This window comes from Excalfactoria chinensis, chromosome 1, assembly GCF_039878825.1.
Source record: "Excalfactoria chinensis isolate bCotChi1 chromosome 1, bCotChi1.hap2, whole genome shotgun sequence".
NCBI classification, from domain to species: Eukaryota; Metazoa; Chordata; class Aves; order Galliformes; family Phasianidae; genus Excalfactoria; species Excalfactoria chinensis.
Window position 1 is genome coordinate 36,488,206 of NC_092825.1, and position 23,042 is coordinate 36,511,247.

At 37.8% G+C, this 23,042-nt stretch overlaps 1 protein-coding gene across 1 annotated transcript in view; it reads left to right on the forward strand.

Annotated features, from left to right (window-relative positions):
• Positions 1–23,042, forward strand: part of NAV3 (neuron navigator 3) — a 516,270-nt gene that overhangs the window by 123,774 nt on the left and 369,454 nt on the right. The window contains exon 2 of the mRNA XM_072326950.1: positions 3,897–4,296. Within this exon, the coding sequence (XP_072183051.1) occupies positions 4,225–4,296 (72 nt within the window). The 5' untranslated portion in view covers positions 3,897–4,224. The remainder of the gene's footprint in view (positions 1–3,896; positions 4,297–23,042) is intronic.

A 23,042-nucleotide genomic window follows, 5' to 3' on the forward strand; every position in this document is an offset into this window, starting at 1 on the left:
TCAACATAATCGTTGTCACCTGATAACTCTTTGTGTGCCTGATCTTTATGCTTGCATTTAGGCCCATACAGAGTTCCTGAATGCTTTCTCCCTTTGGGAAAAGCCCAGCAAGAACATTAAAAATGCTTTCATTATTAAGTGTAAGTTCTTTGAGACTGCTGTGAAGCTACTGTTATTAATAGGGCCATATTTAGATGCCATGTTGCCTAGGTGTTTCATAGAAGCATGTCAAAGATGGAAGTTACATCTCTGGTGAACCTGAGGTGCATGTCTGTAGTGCAGACTTCTACAGATCTTTGCATCATTTTGTACCCATAGCCATAAAGATCAGGATGGAGGACACCGGTGCAGAGGACTTTGTACTTAAGGTTGTGCTCATCTCGTGGGAGTCACAGAATCATAACACTCTGACTTGTGTGCTCCCAGCCCTTCTTGCTGCCAACGCTAATGGGCAGAAACTGTGCCTGTCTCACATCTTGTGTTCCCTCTAGCTCTGTACTGAGATTTCAAATCTGACATTTGCTTTTGCACCTGAATTACCAACTGTCGTGTTTCAAAGATATTGACAGATAAAATGTTTGATTTCTGCTCTATCCCAGCCTCTGACTTTTGAATTTAAGCAACAGATCCTGAGTATGATGAGTGGACACACATCTCTTTGCTGGAGCCTCCCTCAACTTGCAAACGGCATACTCACATAAACTTCACTTAGGATTTCCATTATGGTTGTTCATCTATGTCTACTGCCTAACCTGAAGACTCCCCACTCCTAACACAATCCCTGTGCTTCTCTAAATAGCTTTGCTGCTCATCAAGACCTCAGTTCATTTTCTGACTGGAAAGGAACAAGAAAAATGAAACAAACAAACAAACCAAAACTCTCAAAAGCCAGAAGCAAACCAATGCACAGCATGTTCATTGAGCACCAGCAACATTAATAGCTGTGTGTAACCTATTTGATAACACGTTATTAACAGAGAAAATGGATATGTCTTACTTCTAAAATGTCCTTGGACTTTTTTATAGGAATACCCAGACAATAATTTCTATATCAATATTTCTAGAAATGCTTTAATAAAAGCATAACTCTCAAATTCTCTTAAAGATAAATCCTGATCAGTGCACTTGATGATGCTCAGTGTGCAGCTCTGTAAGCTTATTCTGTACACAAACAAGGAAAATAGAGAAAACATTAATTATAGCCACAATCTCATACCTGGATGTGGCTCAAGTTCACTGCAGTGCAGATTGGATGGCATGGTTACATTTCAGAATGTCCATGTAGGGATTATAGTAATATCATGGAAAAGGAATAATCTCTGGTGGCTTCAGTATCCATCCTTGCCAATAATGACTACAACAGAGCAGTTTTGCGGTGTGTGACCTACTAAGTAGCTATCAGAACTCACTTCAGCAAGTCAGGGATTTTTAATACACCGGAAGGCCCAATTGATTTAAACTTTTCAAGAAGTACCTGTGTTGATAATAAGAATATAGAAGGAATAGCTCTGGCTATGTCTCAGAAAATTATCTAGGGATTTTCCCAGTAATCTGTGAATAACATATTCACATTGTGAGTACGTTATTGTGAAGTAAAACAAGTTTTCCCAGGTGTGTTTCATCTGAATTATACCTAACTGAATTAAAGCATATAATAGACGTACCCAAACCAGAAGCTTAATCGCTCAGAGTTCCTCACATAGCGTGTTTCTAAGAGGAGTAATTCAGTAACCCACAGTCAGAAACACTCCTGCAAAATACTTTCTTTATTGTTCTTTTTAATGAGTCTGGGCCTGTGCCTCACTCGGATAGCTCACTCCCTCACTTTAGTCCCATGTTTGCAGTGCTACATGCTTACTCTGCCAGATTATTTTATTAAGACTATTTGCAAATGATTAGAGGCTCTCACTGAAAGACTGTTACATGTCTATTAAGGGAATAGCATTACTAGAAAACTCTTATTCCTCTTGCCTTCTGTATTTGTAGATGATATGTGACCTATGCTATCTAGCTTGTGGTCTGTAGGGTTTCAAGAATTCTGGATATTTTATAAGAAACAAAACAAAACAACACAACAAAACTTGCTATCCAAGAGCATTTCATTACAGCCGTTTATTTTGAAAAGGCTGGAGACCACTGAACAATATGCTGAATGGAATAAGGAAGAATTACCATCCTGTGCTTTGCATGCTAAAAGTAATGAGGGCAGTCCAAACAAAGTTATTTGCATTCTATCCAACTTTGGCTTGAAAACACGATACAGTTCCACAGAATAGCTTAATTGCCTAGTATAGCATAATTGCTAGGCATGGGGAGTAATATAATTTAAGTCTGACCATGCAATGAACCAGAGAAACTGCTCATTTTTAACAGCTTGGCTTTGACTTATCTGAGCACTAGAACTGTTGCAGTTATAAATCCATATATTGGTGGCTGCAGTGGTACCTTGTGTTTCGTATTCCTGCATACTGACATTATGGAAAATGGGGAAAGGTTTTAAACTGGAAGAGGCTGGATTTAGACTACATATCCTTACAATGAGGGTGGTGAGACATTGGAACAGGTTTCCCACTGAGGTTATGAATGCCCCTCCCTGGAGGCATTCAAGGTCAGGATGGATGGGGCTGTGAGCAACCTGTCCTAGAGGGAGGTGTCCCTGCCTATAGCATGGGATTGGAACCAGGTGATCTTAAAGGTCCCTTCCAACCCAAACCATCCTATGATTATACAAATTCCATTGCAAATACATAAGATTGGTTCAGATCCTCCTGGAAACTGCCATCAGACTTGGTTGTTAACCTCATACTTAGGCACCTTGGAGGGAAAAATCATAGGTGCCTAAATGTGGATTTCCTTGTCTGGAAGCAGAGTCCAGCCATCAAGTTTACAGTTTTTGACCTAAGTATAAATCACTTACAGTGGAGTAACACACACAACTTAGGTACAATTAAAAGGCAGTTTAAGCTGATAGTAATACTGGCAATGACTGCAGTGAGTTTTAGATTTATTTACCTTGTTAAGAGAAAATCACCTTTTCAATGACTTTTAATTATATATGGATTACATGACCTATTGTGTATTATTCAATCCCCTGTCTACACATTTCTTATTCTGTATGCAATAGTGAGGACATATTGTGAGCTTTATGGCATTTAAAATGAATTGAAATGGCATTCAAGTTAATTTCTGTGTAGACCTTATCTACTCATTTAATCGAGTTCAACAATTGGATTTCAAATGCACTGAAGGCATGAATACTCTATGATTTTACTGTTGAAAATGACAGAAAAGGTACTTCTGTGCTTTCTCATACTGTTACTAGGAGAACTTTATGGCAGCCATATCTTGTTTGTAGTGGCATCCTCCCTTACCCACCCCCCCTTGATTACAGCCTTAAAGAGAATTTGGGGGAGAGTTTTTTTGTTCATTTTTATTTTTGTTCTACTTTTCTTTTTTTCATGTGGTCTTGGACTTAATATTTTGACTGCAGATTTTCCACGCCTGACTCTGTCAGTTTTATACAGGATATTGCTTTATTGCTTTCTGAAGGAACTGAGCAAGCATCAGATTATAGTGGTGTAAAATTTTCCTCAACACTTTCTAAAGTCAAATAGTGTTTGCTTTTCTCTTTCTTTGGATGTTTCTTTTCTCCACAGTTGGAATTTGCTCTCTTCACAGTGAATATTCTGTATACCATCTGCAATGTGGAGGGGATCAAGTGGGATTGTACTTAAATTCAGCCTACATCAATTATTAAATGACAAAACAATATTACTATTTTTAAATAAGCAAACAACATCGAAAAGCCCTCATACCTGAGAAGGGCAGACATCTAACAAAAGTGATGGCAAGTTGCAGATTAGCCTTATACTTCTTCTTTTTTTTCCCCTCAACAGGTTCACAATCAGAATGTAACCTTACATACAATGGAAACCTGTGAAGAAAGTCACAGATAGCGGCTGTGGATAGTAGTGGAAGAATATTTATCTTCTTAAGCATCGGCTTTTTAAAACGCTATGGTGATTTGGAAAGTCCCAAGAGTGAACTGTGAAGTTTTCCTCAGCTCGTTCAATGGATTTCTTAGGCATTTCTACAAATCACTGATGTCCAGAGATGAATTGTGATGGAAAAAACACCCTGCCTGTCCATTTGTAGCCCCTGTTTTTTGGATTAGTTTGCTGCATTGCTGAACCAATTTTGTTTTGAGGGCAAGGAGTGAATGTGATGGATTTATCTTCAGAGATGAACAAACATGGAAGGAATCCAGTAAGTCACAAACTAGAAGATCAAAAAAAGGTAAGGTTATTTTAACGTGTACTTAATTATGTTTTAATGGAGTGCCAACTCTTTTAATATTAAAACTGAAAATCAGCATGCTTTCACTGAAAAGGTAGTCTGCCATCGTTCAACCAGCATGAACTGCTGTGAGGGACTGTGTTTCTTCATTGTCTGTTAATTTTCTTTCTAATACTGCCTGTTTGCCTGGTAATTTGTGCTAACAGCTCCCTACCAATAGTTCTATATAATTTGGTTTTGTGATAATTAATTGTTGCTATTCAAGTTTCATCCTTCGGTAACCCAGGCAATTAGCGCATGTAAATTCACATTTCCACACTATGGAAGATTCTTTCGTACATCCCACTTCCATTTGGATTTTGTACCTCTGAAATTTGTTATGTATTAACCTGAATTATTCAGTCACAGCTGATTTTGAAGTCACTCACATTTTGAAGTGCGCAGAATTGCTGGAAATGCACCACGATAACACAAGTGATGAAGTTATTGAGAAGTTACGTTCAGACATGAGCAGAATCTATGTAACGGAAAAGATAGAGAAAACAGAAGATAGCTGGCTTACAGCATGGGACTTTCTCCAAGTCCTAATTCCCACCCTTTTACTGCATAAAAGAAAAGCTGAGAAATGTTAGGGTTAATCTCAGCATCCGCTGAACTGTTTTCTGAGCCATTATTATCTGATATGGAATTGAGTATGCTCTAAGGTGACAGTTCTCTTTTTCTCTCCCCCTTTTTTGTTTTTTCTTCTCTAAAGGGATTTAGCAGATAGAGACCGACTCTTCAGATTGCTTAGGAGTAGAAAGATTGTTTCAAAGAGGTTCTGTTGCACCTTGAGGTCATATTTGTCTTTGAGTGAGCTGGAGGATATTTTACCCAGCCATAGAACTACAAAATGATCACTAAAGACTCTGCAACTGCTAAAAATCTTTAGTCCTGTGGTAGAGTCAATGCTGAAGTACTGAATTTTATGATAACAAGCAGAAGTCTGGTTAGTTTTCATTACATACAGGAAACCTGACTAGAAATTTCATACCTTTGCTATGTTGCTTTTTTTTTTCTTATTTATTTATTTATTTTAAATGGAACATGACATGTTATTAAAATAAGACTTTATACAAGTAGTAATAGTAATTTGACAATTTCTTTACATGGAATTAGATGCAGAGGGTATTTAGAAATACATTAGGCAGAAATAAAGGAAATAAAAATGGATCACTTTGGAAAATACCGGCTGGCTTACTGTCAGAAATAGATGCCACGTTGGTGCTGTGCCTGGGTCAGGCAGAAGTCAAACTGAATCTCATAAGAGATCTCGCATTCTTATTAATAAAAGAAAAATGCTGTATTCTGGTAAGATTTATCTGCCGTGTTGCTGCAGTATGTATTGCCACTGGAATGCTTTTGCACGGGGAATTTAACAAAGAAGAACAAAATGCAGAAACGTATTTTTTGCATAATTAAAGTTATAAAACTAATAAGGTGGTTTTAAAAATGCTGAGTAGACTTTGGTATTTAACTGTTCTAATAATTTCAAAGGATGGTATGGACTTTATAGTTGCTTTCCCTTTGTCTGGATTTGGGCCTAGAGAACTATGTTTATAATATTTTCATTATGAATTGTAATGCTTATAGGGAGCTCAGATATGCTCCTTCTCTCAAAGCACATCAAATGCTATCATTTGCATTTTAAACAGGTGCATAGTAATTTTATGGTTGCAGAACTATCAGGCTCCTCAGTCCTTCTGTGACTCCAAGCCATGATGATGTTTTACTGATTTCCATCAATATGCTGCTTGCCTTTGTAGGCCTGGCAGGTATACCCAGCTGGATTCCTACTCAGTTTTTTGACCTTATGTACAAAACAAAATGAGAGACTTTATTGTCTTCATGGAAGCAGTAGCCCAGTTTCTGTGCCTGAAGTGTTGGGGAAAGAAGGGAAACAGGCTAACAGAAGGCAGTTCGGAGAAAAAGATTTCAGGAAGATCATTGTAATCAGTTAATTTGACTTCCTGTGGAACACAGACATTGGATTTCCATGTGCAGATTTTTCTAGCTGGGAGTGAAGATTCAGAAAATGAGTTGGAATTGACAGATTTGGGATGTCCGTCACCTCTGCTTGAGGTCCATGCGGCCATAGTATCTCTGTGCAAAATGTGGCTATTCTCTTTCCCATGCACCATGCTGAAAGTGCCAGACATGCAGCTTTATCTGTATGGACGTTTCAGGTTAAATGCTGTGCTTCTGCATCTGTTCCTCACTCATGTAGTGCACTGTAACTTCCTATTTTAAAAGTATGGAAATATTCAGTGCTTTGGGACACGAATGCTGCTAAGTAGCAAATACATTTATTACCGTTTATGGCAGTGTGGAGATTCATGATTTCAGTGCATGGTAAATGGCATAGTTATGAACTACTAGTTTGAATAACAGGTTTCAGTGAGAAACTTGCTGTAAATAACCATGTGAAAACCCAGAAAACACTGATTAACCTACAATTTATCATCTAATGGGATGATGGAAAAATTTGTTATCTGTTGGTCACATGCATAGTTTATGCTGGCCAAACCTATAAGATACATATCCAGATTTATCTGTCTATTTGTTTATTTTTAATGTTTTTCTCCCAAAAGGAAGTGCCATTCTGGGCATTTCTTTGACAGACCATCCAGGCTACTCAGTATCTTGGAAGCCTGCAGGCAGGCAAAGCTAAGCCTTTGAATGATGCTGCAGCTGTGGCCTTGTTAAAGTCTGGAGCCAGAGAGCGCTTCACCTCAAGTATATGGGTGCATGTGAGGCAACACGTAGGCAAATAACATGGATTAGAATACCCTCGAGTATCATTTATCTACTTGACCTTGTGTAAACTTGTAAAATTGTTTCAGAACTACAGTAATGCACAGAATGCTTCCCACTAACAATAGTACTCCATCTCTCAAAGATTTGGCACACCTGCTTTGTGGGCTAACAAATGTGCTGCTTTCTGTTGTTCAGCATTGTCTAGGCTGTTTGAGAGGAAGACAAACCTGCTGGGTCTCTGTCCTAACTCATGCCACATGATATGTGTCTAGATGTGAAATCTACCATTCAGAATACAGTAAAGAAAGGAAGTTTAGTGGTTCATCATTACCAACTGAATGCATCTTTTAACGCTAAATATGAGAAAGTGTAAGGATCTCAGTTACTTTCAGAACAAAACACGCTATGTCTGTTAGTCTTTCTGGAGGCTGATCAGCCACTGAGCTCAGAGGGTTTTTAATAGGCACCACGACTGTAATATTGGGTAGTAATTAAATGTAGTTAAAAAGCAGGAATACCGAACAGTCTTTGACTACCACTGGATGTTTTGGACTGAATGTGTGCATGGCGCAGCTTATCTCCATTTGAAGATTAACTAAAAGGCCAATTATAAGTTAGCTTTTTGCTATTAAGATAAAATAGGAGCCTAGCATCAAAATCATCAGGCTGTCTTGATATGGAATCCTTTAAAAATCAAATCTGGAGAGAAGGTTTTAAAAGGGCAGCAATTCAGTGAAATGGGAGGAATCAGAACTATTCCTCCATTCTCTGCCTACTTCATTGTAGTCAATATTAAGCATATGGATTATTTCAGGAAAATCAGTCAGTCATCACGAGACATTTGGGCCAGGAACACTGTCTGTTCTTGCAAACATGGTCATACTGCTTTATATGTACTCCCCAATTGCACGTCTCCATTCTTAGTTTATTAGTGATGTTGTATTCAGCCAACAATCTTTTTTTAAACAGTAATGGCATTAAGTATTGGGTAGGCCATGGTTGTTGCTATTGTGACAAGCTAAGATCTGGATGGTGTTACTTGTTCTCTCCCTGAAAAGTTGACTTCTTCCATCCTGATTTTACTTCTGTCTCCAAGGCAGCTCTAACTGAGTTTCCTTCCCCTCACCAGTCCCTCTTACATATATACATATATACATATACATATGTACATATGTACATATGTGTATGTTTTTTTGTTTTGTTTTGTCCACCTGCTCATCTGTGTCTCTGTCAAGAAATGCTTTGCAAACAACTGGAGGTTTGAAGATCTTTTGGGGAGTCAGACAGTCATTAAGCTCAATGTTCACTGTTATCCCTTATCTCACAACAGCTGGCAGGTTTTATTTTTCAGGTTATATATTCAGGCTTTTCACCAAAAATAGCAGAGTGAGCGGATGGAGAGAAGTCTTTGTGGTTGGGAGGAGAAAATTGTTCTCGGTTTATTGTTGTTTCTTCTTTAATACTTCTGAATTCGGCAGAAATGGGAAGAACCCATCAAACAGATAAGGAGAAATTAGCTGTGGGAATAACTGCACTTGCTCTCCAAATTCTTTCCTAAAGCTGTCTGTCACATATTACATTCCTCTTTCCCTTAAACTGTCTCCCTCCATACGCCAGGAGTGTTCTGTTTCAAAATTTATGCAAGAAAGACTTGAATTACTTCCCTTACTGTCAAACCTCCCCAGGGCCCCACCACCTGACTCCTCTCTCTCTCTATCCCGCTCTCTGAAATTGTTCAATGCACTCTGCTAGTGCAGCTGTTCCAATTTGCAATCTTTATAGGCTCAATAGATGGTATTAAATATCATTTTATGGAATATGAAACTGATATTTAATAATTCTTGAAGTGAATTCTTGCTTACAATTTTTATTTCTCTTATTAGAGAACCACAATGCAAATATGAGAGTACCCACTTCTTTATTATTCTGTTTCTCCCCCCCTCACCTCTTCTTTGTCTTTCCTAACTGATTACATGCGATGAAGTGTCAATTACAGAGCAGTATTTTGACTCAATGCTGCACCAAAATAGCTGAAATATTAAATACTGGTTGATTCATTGTTTTCACGAAAAGATGCTGGCTGTGTTTTATATTTCAGTAGTATGTCTTGGTTTCTTAGCTGGTTCCTTTCTGCTCAGTGTCATATTGCCTGCTAACTGAATAAAACTCATTCAGGAATACCAGGTAGAAGCTGTACCAGGACATCATCACTGCGTGGCTGGAAGAAGCCCAGCTGCTTTGCAGTTGTTTTTCTCTGACAGATTTTTGCGTAATCAGATAGCTGAAATGAATACTATTTTGCATGTATGCTGCAGCATAATTTGTGATACACACTGCAGAGCAGAGTGAGAAGAAGGTGGCTTTTTGTTTGTGTTGGCTATGAATAATTTCTTTTCCCTGGAATTGATACAATTACTTGCTGTCCTGTAGGCCTTCTGCTACGAGTGAAGGCAAACTTTCATATTTCTACCAGTTACATGAGTGTGTATTAGTAATCAGTGTGTATACAAAGGTAATTTTAAACATCTTTTTTCAAGCTGTTATACCCAATCTAGAATAGAATGCAATGGCTGGAAATGAAACGCAATGAGATTTCTGGAGGCAGTGTTTCATGATTGCATCACTTGCTGTAGGATGCTTCGATGGTTACGGAATATCTGCAGAATTTTGATTTGCCAGCTTTGAAAAAGGAAAAACAATAAAAGAAATGCAAGTTGGCAAGTAGAATCATATGGCTTTCTTTTTTCCATTCTTTAGGAAGTATTACTGAGTAATATTGACCCTCCATTACCAGCCATGTCGTATGGGAAACTGTTGCCCTTTGAGGATGACATGCTACAATTAGGAAAGGATTTTGTTGCTAACATAGCTAGCAACACTGTCCTGCTTTCTTACCCCCTCCGTCCCCTTATTTTTTAAAAACTTTAATTATTGTTCCACTCCTGTATTGATAAAAAGATGCTTTTGTGTTTAAAGACTGGTAGAATTGTACAGAAAAAGTGGTGGTGGTTGTTACCGTGTTTGTTTGGCTGTTGTATCGAAATCGTTCTGTGTTGTTCCTTGAGATTTTAATTGAATCCCAAACTCAGGTCAAGGATTCTGCTTTTTCTGCATTCTTACAGCAGAAATAAAGCATTGTGGGTGCTGTGGAATCTCTGTCTCGTGGATGGCAGTCTCACTTATTTTCTTCTTTAATTCCCCTGGAGCTACAGTTATTGACAGTGTAAAGAGAAGCATCTTCTGCTGCTCTATACAAAGAAATAAGCCAGTGAGGAAATGCACTGCAATGTACTTTTGCAGGAGGGATATAAAGACCTTTTTTAAGACTGATATATATGTGTTAAAGCAAGAAGTCTCTTGAGAGACAGTTGTGGGCCTGCTTGTAAAGCAGAGTTGTAATAGCTTTTTAAACTCATTCTAGATAGGTCTGGCCTTAAGCAACATATGAGAGGACATCCATATCTGGGATTGTGGTTTTTAGCTTCTGTACAGAAATATCTGATGGAATCATGGAGTGATTACCAGCAGTCCTGCATTGAAGTAGATCTTGTTTTCCTGGATACAGTATGTGAATTCACCCTATGAGAGAGTGAGAAAGAATTGACAGAGCGTGGTTCAAATGCGAAAAAGATGCACAGACATGTTTAAAGCCTAGTTTCTACAAATGAGACTTCTAGTATTTTTGAATGTTTGCTATAAGAAATGCACGTGGAAGGAAGCAATGTGCAGATTTAGGGTAAAGACATATTCTCGAGGCTCTCTTTGAGTCACTATATTACTGCCGAATGGAAGACTATACCTTGTTATACCTAAAACTTAAGCATATGAGTACGTACCTGCTGCATCTCAATAACAGGATACCGCTGGGAAGTGCTTTGTTTTTGTTTTTCAGTGCTCAGGTAGCAGTAGTAGCTGCTGTTCAGTGCCGGAGTACAAAATTATGCAAAAGTAGGGAAGAACTTTGCATGTGGGCAGGATTTTCTTTTCAGTACAAAATTTCTCTTTTTTTCCCCCTGCTGTTTGTTCACAGCAAACACAAGTATAGCCATGAGGATCCTTGAGTATAACTGCATGTATACACACAAGACTGCTACAAGAAAAAGCTGATGGAGCTATGGAGTTTCATACCAGTATATTTCATCTACGTGCCAGCTCTGGTTGGAGGGAAGGGGAACAAAACAAAGCCATCTCTCTGACACACAGACAAACTTTCAGGATACACCCACATTAGTAAACTGAATCTCAGAACGTTGCCTATTTTTGATGGTACGTTTAGGTGCAGTAAATCTTCGTTTCAGTAAGCAGTGCTGCATGGAAAATCCATACTTTTTTTTTTTTTTTAACTATAAAATTTCTTGGCATCTTCTAGAATAGTCAAAAGCAGCCACAGCTATTTCCTTTAACAGCACTTTCACTTGAGTGCCTGAACCCAGGCAGCAGGACAGCCCTTGGCATCCAGGGCTTTACCTGAAGGTACATCACAGAGCAGCTGCTGTTCCAGTTCAGAATTTATTGTTCTTGAAGGAAAAATAAACCCGTGGTTGAAATGCCAGTCAGCAGGCTGTCTTTAAAGGTTGGGCTCTTGATATTTATTTATTTATTTTTTGTCTGTTCCTTCTTTCCTTTTGTTGTTGCTGCTGCTATTGTTTTCTCCTTCCTGTCAGGTGTATTTTCCTTACCTGTCATCTTCCTTCTATCGCTGTCACATGGCTTTTGTCCTCTATCTGTTTGTTTTTGCTTTCCTTCTCCCTTGCTCAAGTTAATCCTCTTTTCAGTATGTATCTCCACACATAGAGATGTGTATGTCCATGTGTGCACAGATACATGTAAGTATTTTGGGCAGATGCTTGCACGTAAAGATGTGAGGAGGGGAGTCAACTCTTCGAAAGGGTAGATAACAGCAGGACAAGGGGAAATGGTTTTGAGTGGAGGGAGGGAAGATTTAGCTTGGATGTCAGGGGGAATTTCTTTACCATGAGATGGTGCTGGCACAGGCTGCCCAGAGAGGTTGTGGATGCCCCATCCTTGGAGGTGTTCAAGGCCAGGTTGGATGGGGCCCTGGGCAGCCTGGTCTAGTATTAAATGGGGAGGTTGGTGGCCCTGCCTGTGGCTGGGGGTTTGGAGCTTCATGAACCTTGAGGTCCTTTCCAACCCAGGCTATTCTGTGCTTCTGTCATTCTGTGACAATTTACAGCATAAATGTGCATTAAGAAGTTTTGTTGCTGTTATGTTCTGTTTCTTGATTTTTCAGGAAAATAATACCCTTAGTTCATAGTCTTTGTAATCCCTTGTGCATAGTTGAAGGTGTGCAGTACTTAAGACAGGAGCCATCTATTTTTAACTGGGATAAGTTGTTCTTAGTTCTCACTAAAAAGACCACCTTATGATACTGACAGTTCCTCCTTTACCTTACTGTTAGGGAACAGCGTTAGGAAGTCTCTTTGTCTGAATACATAAAGTGATGGCAGTAAGCTGCACGGTAGGTCTAAGTAAAAAGTGTGAATAGTCTTCATTATGGTTGAACTAATTTTACCAATAAAACAGGACGAGAGGGAAGCTGCCAATAATTTATTTGTTTAATTGCCAGGTGTAAACACCGTGTCCATGATTTGTTGTTTTCCAGATGTTCTTTTTGGCTCAGTTGCAGAGGTCAGATGACTTTGTGTTTGTTGTTGGCATCAGAAATGAGAAACAAAGGAGAGTGCAGTACAGAAATGTGCAGTGATTCAATGTAATGACCTCTAGAACTCTGAGTAGACATGAAACACTAATATATGCGGTACCAGCGGTGTGTGCTCGTGTCGTGAAGGGATTTCCTACTTTCCTGATGTGTGGTGCTGGAAGTACATACTGACTTCTTGGTGGTGATGTCTTTTTAAATATGCTGACTCAAACATAAATTGCCATACACAACTGTCATTTTTATCTCTGAGGTAGCAGATTAATATTGAAACCAAATTACTTGATGATTGTTTGCTGCTTTGTGAAAAGCCATCTCTAGCAATGGCTTATTAGTAATACACATATGACTATTGCAGTATTCCTGTTGCTGCTGTATCACTTCAGGAAGGATGATGTGAGTAAAGCTGGAGGCAGAAAGGCTAAAGATCTGCTTCTCCTTCAGCTTTGTCAATATTCTTCTTGCCCTCAGGGAAGTTGCTTAAACTCAGTTTTACCCATCTGTAAAATTAAAAGATCTGAATCATTGACCATTGATTTTTCTCAGAGCATTAAGATCCTCATATTGAAGGCCTTGCTAGTATTTAAAATAAATGCACTGCAGTTAAAGCTATTTATCCGCATTGTGGCAGAGGAGAGGATTCTTAGTCATGAACCAGAACAGAGCTGTGCTTGTATTGTATGAAATCAGAACAAAAAGACTCTGTCTGGCTTGAAGGCCTTACAGTATTCTGGTTGTTCCCCTTGGTTTCACTCTTGAGTTTAGTACCCAATAGTGGAATACACCTTTTTTTTCCTGGTAGAATGTCTGTACAGGATTACACATCGCTGAAGAAGGAAGTTGTACTTTGTGTATGTGAGAAGGGAGAAGTTTGTGTATGTAAAGGAAGGGCTCTGCAGGCTTTGCCTTATTGTCATGCTTTCCAAAAATCCATAATACCTTGACTGTTGATGCATTACATCTGTATTTTCATCTAATTTTCTGTTTTTTTCTCCACTGTAGTCATTTGAACACCATGTCAGGATTTCAGCAGTCTCTCTAGCTGTGCATTAAGCAGGGGTTTGTGTTCTAACTTCACTGGATTTAGTTGGTAACTAAACTAGAAGTCACTTTGCTGTCATTGTTAACTGTCATATGACTGATTCCCACAGCACCAGTTACTTGTCCTATTTCCAAATGACCACTTAAATCATATGAGAGGAAGAGATTTAAATGAATCAGTGAGGGAGATGGCAGAAAGAGACAATAGAATAAAATTACAGAATATGCCAAAATGTTTTCCTTTGTCGCTCTGGACAGCTGGGATTTTGTTCTTTGAAAGCAGATGGAGCTGATAACAATGTGCTCTGGAGTTCTGCTGTGAAAGATCTTCTCTGGCTCAACATCCAAAGGAGATCACTTAAATATGTACCAGTAATGCAAGCTCATTTGCAGAATTGCATTACTTATAAAAAAGAATAAAATACTGCTTCCATACAACACTCCTAAGTCAAAGCTGTCTGTTAAGGAGTTAACACTGCATCAAGGTTTAATTGATATCCATTGGAGAAAAAGACTGTGCTATTCTGTGCTACTCCATGCTCAGTGGTAATAAGCTAAAATGGAATGTAAACATTATATTATAAACAAAGATGATCCCAAGAGCAAAATTCCTGTGTGGATCTGTAATTCAAAACTGCCAAAGAGTGATTATGGAGATCTCCGAGTTGATTTTATCCCATCATAAGCAGAAATAGAAAATGCCTTCTCCTTTGCTCCCACCTCCTTCTCTGTGTTTTATTCGCTTCTTTGTTGGTGTTGCTATAAACAATTAAGCATAAAACCAGTGGCAAAATATCTTTAACAGTAGTTAGCCTTTTCCTTGCCATGTACTTGTCTGTTTAGATCGACAAGGTGATTAAGACAAAGTCATCCACAGTGTATGTCTAATGACTGAAAATTTGATCCGTCAAAAGTCTCATGTTATCATGATATGTCAGTTCATGGTACAGCTAGAAAGGAAGGCGGAGTTGCCATTTGATAGTGGAACAGCTGGCATCACAGACTGGAAGTTGTATTCTCCAGGAATTACTTTTTTTTACCAAGGTAGGTTCGGTCACAGGTTTAAACCATTAAATTTACACAGCTCAGGCTGTGCTGATTGCTTGGCTAACAGCAGGATTTCAGGAGAGATTAAAGGAAAACTATGCAATAGAACGTTTGGTGTGGGGGAGGGTTTGTTATTATAATTTTTGTTTTCTTCCCCTGGTTTTGAGAGTGACAATTGCTCTGACAGCTGCCCAGGGAAATCAGAGACTCTCCCGTATGGGTATCAGTACGCTATATTCAGTATATATGCTTCAGTTTGTCTCATTTATTCGTTGTCTTCTGTAGCAGGACTTCTCTTTTGAAAGCAGCAACTGAAACCTCATTAGGGGGGGAAAAATGAATCCATCACTGCTATTTAATGTTTTCAAAAGTACTTGTTAACTCCAGTCACGAGATACTGATTAAGAAGATGTAATTGGAGTATGTTAAACTCCATTTTTTTTTCCTTCTTTCGTCAATACAGCATATGTTCAGGAATTCTGTGGAGACAGCATTTCTAGAAGTACGTGAAGGGATGGGAGATATGGCAAATTCTTTTCAGACTTGAGTATTTATTTCTCTTTGTTTCTTTAGAAATGTTTAAAGTTTCTAGCTTTTAATACCAATTGAATTCACTGGGAAACTTCTGTTTGTTTGCAAGGTATTATGTGGTTGTCTTACTACTGTATCTACAAACACGCAACCTGGTAAGGGTTCCAGGCACGTGTCATGAATGTTTGCTCCAAATATCTTGTCCCTGTAAATTATTCTCTGAACTAATTCTCAAAAATACAATCAGTATCTCTGTATGGACTTCTTAAAGAGATGCAGTATTGTATATCTTAACCATCAATCTCATGGTTAAGATTGTGTTTAGGTTTACACTATACCACTTTATGATAAAAGCTCTAAAGTCTCCTAGACCTCTTAGATAACGGTGGGAATCTTTCCAGTAAATTTGGCAGGGTTTCTTTTCTGCAAGGCCTTTCAGTTTTTGAGTGTGGCTCCATTTTATGATGTAACATCTTTCTGAAAAAAATAAAATAAAATAAAATAAAAGGCCCTTAAAAGAGATCTTGGGAAAGAAATAATACATGATTACCCACAAAAGGGGAGAACTGCAGTCATCAGCTGCCAAAGTACATAGATATTTGTGCATACATACAGACTGTGACCAGCCTAGAGTCAGTTTTGCCAGGCAAAGCCATGTTCATTTTCTAAAGCTGCTGAAGGCAGATCTGAGTCCACAATGCTTTGTGTCACCTATAGGAGAGCAGCAGTGAATTTAAGTGGAAAAAAGTTTTAGTAATGAATTAAACAACACCCAACTATCCAAAAGCTGCTAAGAAAGTTCCTTTATAGCTCTGTTATTAAGACAACAATATAGGCTGCTTTGAAAATAAGATTAAAGCTTTTCCAAATGGCGTTTTACTTGAACGATGCTCCTAAATGAGGCTGAGGATTGATTGAATTGCTTCTAATATCTCCTGGATCAAACATGTATTGACTCTTCCCAAGGAAGTATTACAAATTCCCCTAAATTCTTCACCAAATCCAGCTTATTTTTAGATTTCAGGAGGACCTGAAAACACAGGTTGAACTGGCACACAAGACTCAAGGTGATACTTAGATTTTACTCATGTATTAGTTCTTATGCAGTCACTATCCTTTTTGAGAACTGGACAGATTTCTTCAGGTCTATTATATTTTCAGGGCTTCTTAGCTTATGCTTTAAAGGCAGGCTACACCCAGCCTGCCTTGATATGGAAGAAGATCCATTAGCTAAAGTGGAGGAGTGTGTGTAGGTCTGGATGTTAGAGCCATCCTTCCGAATGGGGCACTGTAACAGGCTCCCCAGGGCAGTGGTTACAGCACCAGGCCTGCAGGAGTTTACAAACCATTTAGGAAATTCTCTCAGTTGTACAGTTTGAATTTTGGGTGAGTTGGACTTCACGTTGCTGTCATGTTGCCCTTCCAGCTCAGGGTATTCTGTGATTCCGTGAAATGCTGTAAGCTTAAGAGAGCAGTACTAGTGAGGTACTGCATGCTCTGGGGTTCACCCACTGGTGGTTGTCCTGCTGGCCATCTGTCTGGTCCTACATCTTGGGGGAGAAAGAGTAATGTCTGCTTAAATGGAAGATAAAAGATGAAAGCAAGATAGAAGACTATGTTTCCTAGTCACTTCTATTTCAAACCCCACCTGTTTTGTTCATGGTCAAAGGCACCTCAGCTATGTAGGCAGAAGAGGAGGAAAGAAAATGAGGAGCTTACGTGGATGAGTTTTCTTTTGCTTTTACAATTTATATGGAAAGACTGTTGGAAAACTACTTAGGAATTTCAGGGAATTGCTCCAGTGTAACAATGAGGCTCGTATCTTTACAGAAAACTTATCATTTGTGACTTTCTCAGTATCAGATTGAGCTTTATTTGTGCAGTATTTTGATTTGGCCCCCACTCTCCATGCTACTTAAAATACTGTACTTGCTGTGTATCGTATTTATTAGTTTTTGCTAAGCGTATCAACTTGGAGCAGCGTTAAAAATTAGCTTCTGTGTAGAATGTTAAGTAACCTTTTTAAGCAGTTAGTGTTGCCAAGATAGAATCAGCTGCTTATTCTTCATATGCACGTGCATCCCATGCTTGTCTAGAAAACTCAGAAAGTTTCTGATACTACAGGTTTCACTCAGGATGAAGATATACTGGCATGACAATCCTCCCTGCAGTTTCAGATATATGCAAGTGTCAGATTTATTTTATTCAGCTTTCATGAAGTTTACCGTTTCTTTAGAGTTGTAAAGTTCCAGTCTCCAGTTCATATTGAGATAAGTGCAGGAGATGAGAATACTGCTTTACAGTTTCATAAAGCTGAATTCTAGCAGGAATTAAATTAGATTCTTCAAACAGTGTAGCTCTAAAGGCCACCGAAAAGAAAATGAAAGAGTAAATTATCAGGGGAAAAGAACACATTGCCTCCCTTAAATAAAAATCTGCAAAAAGTGTCATAGAACATGCACTTAATCTCTTTATCCTCATCCCTGAATTTTCAAACAAGATTTTACCATTATTTGTGCGAGAATATAAAGATCGAAGAAACATCTGTTTATCTGGTTTGATTCCATTTTATGAAAAGATTATGGTAAAAAATGGTAAAAAAAAAGTATAAAGATACTTGGGTTAAAAAAACCCAAATGCTTGCAGTATTGATTTTCAGCAGTAATGATGATATTGTCTAAAATTATTGGCACTGTTGATGTCCATTATCCCCAGTACTTTGACTGATTATTTGTCACGTGGAGTGTTTGTCCACCACAGAGGATGGGGAGACATGTAATAGGGGAAGAGTCAGATATTCTGCTCATGGAATGGAGGACAGAACAAATGAAAAATGGGAGTAATAGGGATAAAGGTGGCTCCTGTGAGTCTCTGCAGCGCAGCACTTCACCTGATTGAAGACAAAGACAAGAAAGAAAACAAAGAAATGCCTGTATGTTCCTATTGTAGCACAAAAGCCTTGAAACTACAGCCATTGATATAGTATTTGTGACCTACACTTGTGAAATATTTGGGTGGTGCTTACATATTTTGGGAATATTAGTCTTTTTGTTACTGAATTCTTCCTCTGTTACCTATTTTTCCTGTTATTTTTTCTTTCTTCTTCATCTTTTTATCTTAGCCCTTCTCATCTTCTTCCTCCCCAGGATATATTATCACAAATTGAAACTGCAAGCAATTAGGGACATTGAATTTATTTTCTTCAGTGTATCTGTGCTGTGTTTGGTTAAACCAAGCCTTCAACCAAAGAATTCATTTTTGGGTTAATTTTCTTAATTTTGTCGAACTAATTTTTTATTTTTTTGTGCTAGTGGTTATTTGTTTTTGCTTTTGTTTTTTTACAGCTAATAACCGAAGGTGGAGATCCACCAATTTAGTGCTGTCATTTTGCAAGTAGGTACCGCTACGTCTTTGCATGCCATATGCAAATTGTTCTCTGGCTTGGCCTTGACAGCAGCTGCCCCAGGGAAGAATAAGTAATTACTAGCATTATTTTTACTCTTTTTTTTTTTTTTTTTTTTTTTTTTCTATAGTAATTTATATTCAGAAAGATCTTCAGAGTTATAGCCAGGGCTGGGAAGTCCCATGGTGCTACATACTCCTTGCATACATACAAATCATAGGCTGTATTGAAAAAGTTGCAATCTAAACAAAGATAAAGAACATATTTTTGAGTGTCTGTTGTGCTTCAAGCTTTTTCCAACACCGGGCACCTTCTTTTTGTTTGCAGTTAACACATTCCCACTATACAAGGGCACATATGTACATAAGCGTCCTGAATAAAATGTGATACTTGAAGGCTACGTATCTTAACAGTGAGCTGGATATGTCTGAGTGTATTTTTAGCATTGGAACAAATTGGCAATTAAAATTATGTTGGTGATTTAGAATGCTGTAGAATGACATAATTTGATGATGTTAGTGCATGTGTAGGTCTACTTTCATTTAGAGACGTGGTCAAAGTAATGTAGTAGAAATGCTGGCTTCCTCTGGGGAAGATGATCCTACAGATTCATTTTCACTGATATGATTATCCCAAAGGCTTAATGGAAGTGGCGATTAATCATAGAATCATTAAGGTTGGAAAAGACCCCTACGATCATCTTGTCCAACAGACTACCTAGCACCAATGTTGCCCACTGAACCACATTCCTTTGTACCTCGTCTACATGTTTCTTGAACACCTCCAGGGATGTGACTCAGCTCTTACTGGGAGCATAAATGTCAGGCACCATAAATGGGAAATGATGTAAGATTGCTGCATAACTTTTAATTGTGACTTAGGTCTTCTGGTACAAGGTCTGCCTGCCTTCCTCCTCCCCTCCACCCCTATTAATTTGAAAAACATTATTAGTCTGTTAGCAAATGGTTCTAATAACCTCTTAATTGTTACACACTGCTGTTTTGGGGGGAATGGAAACAGTGCACAAACTCTTCTTGCTCAGCAGGACCTTCCAGGGCAGAAACATGAACATGATTTAGGATATATCCATAGACATTAAAGCCAAAAAAGATCCACTGATGATGAATCCCACCTCTCTGCTAAGAGAAGCATATTCCCAGCAGTATGATTTGTAGTGTTTTATCCAGAATAGCATTCTTTCTTTTTTTTTTTTTTTTTCTCTTGTTTTTTGAAGAACTCCTTAGCATCTACTTTTTGTTTTATGTTGCACAAAAATTTAATGACTTTTTGGATGAGTTTCACAGTAACTCAATTACAGAATAGATTTTGTTGCTGATTACAGAGAATAAATTTACCCTGTTGTATCTGACTTAAATATCCTCCTTCATGTTTGTTGACTCTACTACTGTTAATTCCTGCAAAGACACCATAAAAATAATTTTTATCTTCTTTTTTTTTTTTTTTTCTCCTGACTTAAGGGAAAGTGATTTATGTGACAGGAGTAGGATTCTTGAAGGAGAAAATGGTAAAATAGCAAGGTGTAGCTCCCGTTATTATTTGCATTCCTCCAGTAGTGCCTGTCCTACACTTAAATCTAGCAGCCGTAGTCTAAAGTCAGACCACACTGTGCTTTTCACCATACAAAACTGTATGCAGAAATGATTTCTACACAGAAACCAGCGCATCAGGCCAAACTCTACGTAGGTAGACTGGGAAGATATGTTTAATATCTGTGATTTTGCATTATCTTCCTTTTTTCTTCTTCTTTTTTTCTTTTTCCTAGTGAATGCTTCATAGCAGTGGTGAATCAAAAGAGTGGCCATAGTTGGAATTCTTCTGATTAATGAAAATGTAGGGAGCTTTAGGCATTCTTGACTTTGTAACCGATAACCAAATGCTCACAGGGAAGAGAGGAGGTAAAGAAAACCTTTAAATATTGCAAAGATAAAACATTTGAATCTACTGAAAATGATCTTTTCATTTATCCACTGTAGTAGATGAAAAGGTTTGATGTCTGTACCATATCCTCGTGATGATCTGTCACAATTAAAGTGATGTCTGCTGGAATATCAGCAGGTTTGATGAACTTCTCTCTGCATGAATAGACAGTTCTTGCATTTGAAGTGAGATGATCTCTGAATTAGAAGCATGTATAGAAATTGAACTGAAACAGAAGTTTTATTGTTAATAGGAAATAATAATAATAATCTGTATAACAAGAGAGAATCATTTTGACATAGATTATATTATTATCTTGTATGTGTCTCTAATGAAGATTTCTGATTCCTCATAATTGGTTTCTGGAACACAGAGTCTCAAAAATCTTAAGTCAGTTTGGCCAACAGCATGTTAATTTTTCTTCTCTCTAAAGAAGCAAATTCTGTCAGCAAATGCTTCTTGTGCATTGTTTTCTTTATAGCATTTTGAAGATAGGCAAATGAAGTCATAATGTTGAGTAAAAATCATGTGCTTCTGACTTTGGAGGAGGTCAGAGCTGATTAGGACAAAAAGTAATTCTGTAGGCTAGACCACAGCACAGTTTGGGTGATCAACTGCTTGTAAGATAATCTGCCCTGATAAGACAGATAAACCATTATAATAACCCATGCCTGTGTCTGTATCTTTGCTACTGCAGTGTGCTACCACATTTTGTGCGACTATTTGTGGTTGTACAAATCCAAATTGAACTATTTTTACTTTTGTGAGTAAAAGCATCATTATACAGTAGCTCCTAAATCATTTTGCTCTATAGAATCATTGGTTTCACTTTGATTAAACTGCCTGTAGCCAAATCTGTGCAATTACAGTGGAAGATAAGAGGCTGTTGTCTGAGAACAGCTGAAGTCAAAATGTAAAGACTTTTAAGCCACACATAAGGCACTGAGAATAGAATTTGATCTGCAGAAGTTATTTTCTGCAGTTGGTGTACAGAAGCTAAAACAAAAAGGCTGGTTTTCAGCTTCAAGGGAATGTGTAAAATGTTTGACCCCAAGCACATTTGATGTGGAAAATACAGTGAAAGTACAAAATACTTTGTACAGAATTACATTTTGCTTTCATAAGTGTCAGTAAAGGAGCACTGCTGTTGAATACAGCAATGAAAACAGTATTTTGTTATTTCTAGCCTCATCCAATGGATGAGGTCTGTAACTTTGCATTTATAACATACTGATGTTGTTGGTTAAAAAGCTTGTCTAGGTATTGTATAAAGCTCAGAGAGCGAGCATTTTTGAAGCATTTTTTGTCTTCTTTCTCTTGTCATCCCCACTCCTGCAAACAGGAATATATATATGTATGCATGCATAATGATTGTTTATTGCTGTTAATTCAAAGGGCTGCTGAATTGAAAACACATTTACTTTTTATAATTGCCTTTTGGTCCCATCCCAAGCAAAGAAAAGAATAAAAAAGAAAATGAGAGCTTTAAGCACTTACTCTTCTAGTGTAACACTCTAGTGTTTAGAATAGTGCATTTGACCTTTGAGCCAAGGAAATCAGGGTATTGATGTATGTCCATACTCATCTCTTTCAGTAGGGCTTGCTTTTGATCCCAGTGAATTTATGGAAAAGCAGTGTAAGTGGGCTCCACGTATTTAAAGTTTACTTGGTATTTTTGAGCTAGAGATGTTATTTCTGTCTTTCTTTAAAAAAAATCAGTCTTTCAAATTAGAAGAGATGTGTATTCTTTGTGTATTTTTTCCCTGAGGCTTGATAGCTGCAGTTCAATTGTGCTTTTTAAATGAATTTAGCTATCAGCTTTCAATTTTCCATGCAGTATTTGAGTCTTGTCTGTATTTTCAATGAGCGTTACTCTGCAATGTCACTTTCTAACAAAGATATGATGTTAACAACCTCTTTGCCGTACTCCTAATCTAGTTATGTGTGGCTGGAGACTCAATGAATAAGAATGATTTTCTATTTTTGGTCAGTGCTGATGGCCTTTTTGATCTGCTATTTTAAAGTTTATCTCATTTTTAAGCTAATAGTAGACTTGGAGGTACAGATTAAAATTGCAACAATGCAATTATTATTTTAATCTTAATGAAAAATTCATTGATGGCTTTTAAAATGCTTTGTAAATGCAGCAATGTGGATAGCACTGACCAAAGAATCCACTAAAATTATAACAAAGATAGTAACTGAATGCTGGCGCTCTTGTGCTATTTACTATGTTCTGTTGTCCATGTGCATTATCAGATTTTTGTATATAAATGTGAACCCACGATTCTTACTATTTGTTGTTAATAC